Genomic DNA, 8,744 nt, shown 5'->3' with positions numbered 1-8,744 from the left:
GTCTTCCTCTGCTGAGGGAAGCCGGTCCATGACAGGCAATATTTGTTCAAAAGAGAAGATGGATAGATAGATAGATGAAAGGGAGCGAGGGAGGAGAGGAGGGAGGAAGGAAATGTTAAGCACATTGTCTATCATATGTAAGAGGTCAATAAGTAATAAATATTTGTTAACTCCACCAACCCTTAAAGTGACAGTTCTTCACCCAGTGGCACCTTAGCCACGTAGTGGTTCCTATGTAGGAATCCTTCCAAAGGAAGCAAAGGCAAATGAAATTTATCTGGGTTTGACAAAAAACAAACCCATTCACACAAACAGCACAGCTGAAGACCAATCCATAACTCCTCCATCGCCCATCTAACCCTGGCTCTGAGGTACAGGATGCCAAGTGCAGGGAAATTAGATGGCACAGCCAGGGCAGAACCAAGTCAGTACAGAGCAACTTCAAATGGTGCGCTTCAGCCATGGGCAGAAACAAAAATGGTAAGAACGGAAAGGGTGCTGGGGAAATAGAGGAAATAGTATTGTGGGGGAGTGTCCATGTTTCAGGTAAGTCCGAGTAAACAAAAGGATGGTTTTTTTAAAATATAAAAAGAGATACCGAAAGACCTTTTAAGGCCTTTATTGCCTACCCCTACGGAGAGGGGGGAAATCTCAAAGCATCAGATGTCCAGAATCCAGAGGAAATCTAACGCTTTCTTTCTGGCTGGAGCAGTTCAGCCTAAAGTGAATTACCCCAGGAATCCGATCCCTGGCCGCAGGTTTCCTGCGATAGTGCCGGCCATCCTCGTCTCACCGTAGGGAGCGCTGAAAATTGCTCCAGGGGCTCGGGCCACTAAGCATCACGTTCCGGGAGCCGGTGAACTGCTCTCCCGCTGTTGTGATCCCGGAACAAAGTCTACGCAGTGGTTCTCTGCGAGCCATTGACGCGCACCGCGCAGAGAATCAGGGCACCGGACGCGGAGTTTGGGCTTTCCATGACCCGCAGCCTGAGATGGGAAGGCAGATCCTCTCGCCCCAAACTCACCTGGTTTTTAGAACCACTTCCATCTACCCTCCAGTCTCAGCTCCCAAAGGCTTCCGCAGAATCCTCCACGGTCCAAGGTCCACCGTGAAAGAGAAGAAAGGGTAAAGGGGGTGGTGGCGTGGAGGCGAGGTCACGAGAGTCCCTTCTCTGGCTTAGGGTTATAGAGGGGGGTGCAAACCTGCTCGTCCACTCCCCACTAAGCCGCGAGGATGCTCGCAGGGGCGCCTCACTTTAAGCGACAGGGACCTGGCTAGGGAAGGGCAGACGCGCTGGAAGGGCTGCATGCAAAAACTTTCCGTTCTCCAGCGGCAACTCTGCGAGAAAGACCATCCTTCTTACGGTGCCAGGTCTCGCTTCTCCTGGTTCAGCCCCCCGCGCCCCGCTCCGGCCCCTCCGACCCGGGCTCGGGGCGGCCGGGTGCAGGCGTTGGCTGCGGCGGCGCAGCATCTCCGCGCCCCGGCGCGCGGCAGCCTCTGGTCCCCGGCACGCGGCGCTGGTGTGGCCGCGCGGCCCCTCCCTGGCGGGCGGGCGGGAGGGCGGGCGCGGAGCTCCGGCGCCTCTCTGCTGCCTCTGGCGGCGGTGGGCGCAGCGAGCCGAGCCCAGCCGGCTGCGGGCGCTCGGGCGCCGGCTCCTCCTCCTCCCTCTCTCTTCTCCTCCCCGCCTCCCTCCTCCCGTCCCTCCCTCCCTCCCCCTTTCAGAACACTCAATGTCGGAACGTTCCGAAGATGACGTCGGAGCGTTCTCGAATCCCGTGTCTCTCGGCTGCTGCTGCCGAAGGAACAGGGAAAAAGCAACAAGAAGGAAGAGCAATGGCGACACTGGATCGCAAAGTGCCCAGTCCGGAGGCGTTTCTGGGCAAACCCTGGTCCTCCTGGATCGACGCCGCCAAATTACACTGCTCCGACAGTAAGAACCCCACCGCCTCCTCCTCCTTTTATTATCCTGTAACCTTTCCATTCACCTAGAGCCACTGGGAAAAAGTGTGTGTGTGAGAGAGAGAGAGTGGCCCCCGGTGTCCTCCATGCTTCTCCCTCTCTCTCTAAATAAATACACACAGAGACAGATCATCAATGCACAGAGAGAGGCCCTGCTGCCAGGGCTGTCTGTCTGTCTGTCTGTTCCCGGCTCCCCGTGGCATCCCGCGGGGTGGGCTTTCACAGCCCCACGGTGTATCTGTTTAAAAGGCTACTCTGTTGCTGCTTGCATAGTTTTTTTGGTACCTATCTGGGCCAGGTAGATGGAAATCCGGACTTGGGAGAAAACGTTGCATTGTCAATTTTGGAAAGATTTTCATATACAGTATTTATATCCATCTGTGTGCAAATAAACACTCTCCCTTCCCCCCTTGACTTTGGCTCCCCCCCTTTTTTTGCTTTTTTCCCTTATTTTCTCTTTTCCTTTTCTTTTTCATCTGCAGATGTAGATTTAGAAGAGGCTGGAAAAGAGGGTGGAAAAAGCAGGGAGGTTATGAGGCTTAATAAAGAAGGTAAGTGGAGCTACTGGCATTTTAGTGTTAGCATGTGTGGCAGAATCTTCACAGGATTTCGACTATAATGTGAATTGTTCTGCTGGGTACAGAGTGACTAAGGCTTGTCAAAAATTGAGCACGCCCAGGTGACTACTGCTTTGGGTTAACTTCTTTCAAAGTATAAATACAACTGGGGGGTAAAGAGGGGGAGGCTGTTGGAGGCAGAAGTTTACTGCACTTCAGCTGAAGTCCACATTTGGACCTTCTGATGCCTATCTGCCATTCACCTTTGCAGCATCATTGCCAAATGGTGGGGAGTTGAAACTATGAAATGAGGAATGGGGTTCCCCTCACAAGCATCCCAGCCTTCCTGTGGGTACACAATAGTTTAATGAACCCCACATGGTCAGTCATTCCAGCAGTTACTGTTCCATTCTTCACTGAAACCCATGGTACATAGCAAACCTTTGCAGCAAGTTACATTGGGCCCACTTTGTGCTTGGTCCCAGATTGTTATGTGGCCAGCAGGGTTAGGGACATCTGCGTGTGCAGCCCCCCCAGCCGGTTGCCCATCCCTCTTTCCCCAGCATGGAAAGTACCTGAAATAGGACACAGTGAGTAGAGAGGTCATCCCAGACTGAGGCAGGCAAGTGAAGCCACAGCCTGCTGGAACTGGGCAACAAATACACATGGTTGTCATAAATAAATCATATCCCGTTTGTGTTTGCAAGCCTACCATATGTAACTCTGGCCTATGGGCTTCGTGTGGAGCAACTCCAGAGGCCACTTTCTGCTAAACAAATGGATGGGTTCATTTGAATTGTGATTTACTGACTGATGTCTTGTAAACATCATTGGTTGAAATTGGGGGAGGGAGGATGGCATGAGGGGGCAGAAGAAGTTGGTGGGAAGTGTTGAAAGAATTCATCCATAACTAGGCCATAGAGGCATTGCTCATCCAAAGTGAATGGAGAAAAGGCCATTAGACTCCAAAAAATGGTCTCCCCATAAAACGGGTTATCATCCTATAAGGCAGCTGAAACCTGCTTGGAAAGATGGAACTCATTTTGTGGACTGATACCTAAAACAGTCTGTTTTCTGTGCCAGTCATTCATTTCCTGACCATCCAGTGAGAGCAAAATTTATGCTTCATAGAAAAACTAACATGGAGGTTAAAATGCATGCATATTCAAGGACAGTTCTCTAGCATAGTGATTCTGCTAATTAAGCACTTTGATTGGGAATGAAACCTTACTCTAAAGATGTTTGCCTCTAAATATCTTAGTGTGATCTTGACGTGTCTTTAGGATGCACAAGGGAATGAAGTCAAGTGGACTTCTTACAAGTGGCAACTTATTTGTGCTAAATATCCATGTGTGTTGGCAATGGAAACTATACTAGAGATTGTTTTTCTTCACAAACTCTTGAGATCTTTAAAAGCTTATGGGACTCAGTTATCAGACCACTGGCAATGAAAAGGTTTCCATGAAAGAAGATGAGGTTGTAAAAATGTTTAAATTAAAGTTGAGTAAAGGTCATGGTATGACACAGAATTGGCACTTCTCATGCCTGGTGATCAGTTATAACTATAACACACACAACTCATATTCTGCACCCTCCTTCCTGCTTCTATTTCAAAAGACTCTTGTTCTCAGATTCTCTTTGCCTCATGAGAAATAGATTCTTTTAAGGAAAAATGAAAAGCTCTCCTTTCCTCAGAAGTCACATGTGGTACATTTTGCTTATTATGTCCTTTGTCCTGTAAAGGTACAAAGATTTAGCTCCTAATTATATGTATTTGCATTAAGGACACCCACTGTTCAGTGTAACACGCAATTGCTGAGTTCACCAAATACCCATGCATGGGCTGAAATCTCTTTGTTCATGGGCCTGGTGGAGCAGACTTGGGTTAGCAATTCCGGAAGGTCTTCCTGGTATATGCACACAGCTTTCTTTACAGATAGAGTACATGTATACTAAATACACACACACACACACACACACACACACACACACACATTGTGAGGAATGTAAGGATCGAGCTGAGACTCTGTGTCATGGTGTTTATTGCCAGGATCTCCAGAAACACTGGCTGTATTAGTTTTGCCATGGGCCTTCTTGTTGGAGGCGTCATGTGGGAGGTCTCAGGATGGATAACTGCGCGTTTGTGAGGGGTCTTTGCAGGACACAAAGTGACTTAGGTGTGGTTGTGTTTATTTATGTGTGTGAACATACATAGATTGACCATGACCGTGATGCTGTTGGTGGTAAGCAGGTCTTGAGAGGAAATCTGGGCTTTAATAGCAATGAATGAATAAAATAAAGCTTAGGAACTCCAATTGAGAAATGAAGGGCTATGATCCAGATTTTGATATGTTATTTTTATTGTGATAAAATAAACATAATGTAAAATTTACCATTTTAACTATTTTAAAGTGTACGATTCAGTGGTACTAAGTACATTCACAATGTCGTACAACCATCACTACTACTCATTTCCTAAATTTTCCCAACCCAAAATCCTGTACTCATCATACTAAACTCCCCATTCCCCTCTCCCCCTCAGCACTGGTAACCTCTATTCTGTTTTCTGTCTCTATGAAGTCGCCTATTCTAGATATACGTATATATCATGCAATATTTGTCCCTTTGTGACAGGCTTATTTCACTCAGCATGTTTTCACTGTTCATCCATGTTGCAGCATAAGTCAGAATTTCATTCCTTTTTACAGCTGAATAATATTCCATTGTGTGTACATACCATATTTTGTTTATCTGTCTGTCTGTTGATGGACATTTGAATTATGTCTACCTTTTAACTGTAGTGTATAATGCTGCTGTGAACATTGTTGTGGTGCATTATTTTTTATAGACTAAGATCAGGGAGGGAAGTTAGGCTGGAAATGTGAAAAAAGAATCGTTTTGCCTTCTGTCTCTCTCTGGCCATAGCTTCAGAAGACACTAGAAGGATGCAAACTTTTTAAATAACCTGATCATTGTTCCTTCTCCATTCCTCATTCCTTTAACCTTTTTGGTGCTTCAGTTCTCTACCTATATCAGTAGGAAAGGTTAACTGAGTGCTTTGAAATCTTGGTAATAACATCTTCACACCAATGTTATTATTTTGTCCAAAGTTGGCTAAAATTGCAGTCAAGAGGAGTTTGGCAAATACTTTTGAACCTTGCCAAGTTATCACCTGGGTAGAAGGTGCTGCTAATTCCACGTATGGATGTGGTCATATGGGGTGATGGCGAGGGCAGCCTGTGTGGTGAAAGAATCAGGAGAGAGGGCTCTGAGTCAGCTTCCTACGTTCCCATGTGTGACCTTGGAACGTCACTTCCCTTCTCTGGGCCTATTCTCTCACTTGTGAAGTAAGGAAGTGGGGTTTAATATCCTCCAAGGTCCCTTTTCTGACCTCTGAACCTCAGTTTCTCTATTGAATGTACCTACACTTGACATGCAGTCATACCAGACAGGCTGTTTTTGAAAAAACTTAAAAAAACTCAAAGCCTCACATTAAAAATATCTTAAACTACTACATACTGGGTTTATTTTCGCATTTTATAATCTCGTGGTGGCAAAAAAATCACTGCATGTCATACGCAAGCATAGTTGTGAATGGTGTATGGCCTTTCAGACTGAGATGACTGAGGGTTTGAGTCCAAAACCCAGGGTGATGTGTTCCCCATGTGGAGAGTGCGCTGACCTCGGTCAGCTTGGATCAGTCAGGCACTGAGCTTTCCTAAGAAGTGGGGTCCCAGAAACCTTGTTAGTCTGATCTGAGATATGAAATGCATTTATGATAGAAAATTCCAAGGAAGGCCATTTATCTAGCTAACCTTTTAAAATAATTTTCTCTCTAGCTTCATAGATTTACCTGAAGACTTTATTCAAGCTAATTGGGGGGAAAGCTCTATGATTTAGAAAGCTGTTCCCCTTTTCTAATTGCTTCACCTGAACTTTTTTAAGAATGTCAATTTGTGAATAAGGAGCTGGGTGCATGCATACGACTCCTAAGTGTCCTGGACTATTTAAAATGGAGATAATAGCAAGGTTGTTGTGAGGATTAACTGAGGTAATACAAAAGAGTTTAGCACATAGTAAGCACTTAATGGATGTTTGCCTTTATTGTTTCTTAAATGTTATGATTATCATCATTTATTAATGAAGCTATTGCTAGGAAACTTTATTATAATTAACTGGGATTTTTAAGTAATTAGTGATGAATGGAAAAGATAGACTGTATCAGAAATTTCATTGTTAGAGTAAACCGTGCTATAATTTTATAACACTAATGATTTTTTTAAAACTGATAATATGATATCCATGTTTTTAATAGAATGCAGTTAATGCATAGTCATTGATAAGTTTTATCAAGAGCTAGAGAAAATATTCCTATAGGCCTATGGCTAAGAAGCGTTTACAAAGTTCTTTCTGGGGACCTGGAGGTCTAAAAAATAATTTTTAAAATGATCAATACGTTGTTTCATCTGATCACTGGGAAAAGAAAGTCCCCAATAGAGCTTTGTTTGGGTCTTTTGGAAGCCCTGCTAGTTACTTTGGGAATTTGTGTTTTAATGGTCCCAGATGTTTTGACTTGATGTAGGTAAACTTATGGAATGCTTCCAATTTGAAAACTGTTCGGGAGCCAGTAAGATCTTGCTGTGACTATAAGAGTTTGCTTTTCTCCTGAGATGCTGGTGGAATTGGGCTGGAACACAGGAGGAAGCAGGGAATGTGAGAACATGTTCAGTTCAAATTTAGGAGTCTCGCAGTTATGGCTGGATGGGAGCAAATTGGAGGAAAAGATGGCAACTGACATGGGAAGAGTGAAGTGTTCCTAGAATCCAAGCCAGGGAAGCCAGCGAAAGCTAGTGGAGATTTATGGGAAACTGTGGAGGGCTTCGCTTTATCATTATACAGACAACTCCGTTATCTATGCTAATAGGAGATGGGACGACACCGAGTCCACAGATTACACAGATAAACCTCATTTTCACCATTAATTTCAACTTCTTTTTCCATTAAGCCTTCCTTCCTCCCCTTTTGCTAACAAGCAGCAACATTTGTTCACTTTAATGGTTCATTATTATCACTTTTCTCCTGTCCAGAATTTGGGATGAAAGGACAGGAGAGACCGAGTGGCCTAAAGGTGGTACGAAGGGAAGATGAAAAGGAGGAGAAGTAAGGGCTTGGAGAATGAATAAGCTTTTCAGTTGCATCCAACCAGTGGAGAATGGGGGTGGGGTGCCATGACCAAGACAGCAAAGCTGAGAGAGGGCATTTTCAAAACCACCTAGCTTCTAGGTGAGTATGTCTTATACACACATTATGTGTATTTCCATGTACTTGGGTTCTCATGTGGAGAAAATAGGGCTCTGGCTCCTTCCAAAGCTGGAAGTTAGGCAGTGTGGGTGCACTTTGAAATACTGTGTATGGTACTGCCTTCTAAACACAGTTACATTGTGCTGGGTTCTCATCAGAGGTTATTCTACAAGAATAACTTTTTTATCTCTAGATGTAAACTGTTACACACACACACATGTGCATGTACACACACATTTATGATTCTTATTTTTTAAATTAATGTTCACATGTTACAAAATTCAAAAGGGTGTGCAGTGAAAGGAAATCTCCCTCCTCCCCTGTCCCCAGCTGCTTGTGTATCCTTCCAGAGATATTCTATGTGTGTTCAAGTAGATACATAAATAGTTTTTTCTTCTTGCTTTCCCGTGTGGATGATAACATACTGTAAGTATTGCCTAGTATCTTGCCATTTCCTTTCATCTTAGAGAGGGGTCCATATCAATTCATAAGGCGCTGCCACATTCTCTTTTTGGTGCCTGCATAGTAGGATGATAATTTAAGCCTCTGGGTGTCTTGCTTAGTTTTAATACCCCCTCCTGCTTTCTTGGCCTCCATTGTGCATTTGAGACGGAGTGAACTCTCAATAGTGTGCCAGCACTGGGCTAGGCCTGCGGATATAGCGTTGAAAAAGCGCAGCCACTGCCTCATGGTGGTTCCACCCTATCAGCAAAGGCAGACATTAAAAAAGTCATGGCTACTGTGGTGAGTTCTCTGAAAGGGGAATTTGCGGTGCTGTTGGAAGGCTTGGTAGAAGGACCTAATTTAGGTTAGGGGCTCAGGGAAGGCCTTCCTGAGGAAATTTTATTTACACTGAAACCTGGAGGATCAATGAAAGTTATCCATGTGCAGGGCTGGGTATGGTGGAATTAAAGGAAACATCATTTG

The 8,744-nt window shown here is 44.8% G+C and overlaps 1 protein-coding gene across 9 annotated transcripts in view; it reads left to right on the top strand.

Moving 5' to 3' along the window:
* The first annotated feature begins 1,710 nt into the window (after positions 1-1,710).
* ATXN7L1 (ataxin 7 like 1) overlaps positions 1,711-8,744 on the top strand; it is a 216,685-nt gene continuing 209,651 nt past the window's right edge. For 8 of the 9 annotated variants that reach the window (XR_002138484.3, XM_074340584.2, XM_019745371.3 and 5 more), the window contains exons 1-2: positions 1,711-1,930; positions 2,442-2,510. Coding sequence is in view for 8 of the 9 variants with exons in the window: in XM_074340584.2 (XP_074196685.2) it covers positions 1,750-1,930; positions 2,442-2,510 (250 nt within the window). In the remaining variant the exon portion in view is untranslated. The remainder of the gene's footprint in view (positions 1,931-2,441; positions 2,511-8,744) is intronic. The other variant, XM_074340583.2, reaches the window with a different exon arrangement.

The sequence above is a fragment of the Rhinolophus sinicus genome, chromosome 4 (genome assembly GCF_057876585.1).
Source record: "Rhinolophus sinicus isolate RSI-liver-muscle chromosome 4, RSI-T2T, whole genome shotgun sequence".
In the NCBI taxonomy this organism is placed as follows: Eukaryota; Metazoa; Chordata; class Mammalia; order Chiroptera; family Rhinolophidae; genus Rhinolophus; species Rhinolophus sinicus.
Note: the sequence above shows the minus strand (reverse complement) of the source record. Positions and strands in the feature narration are given on the sequence as shown.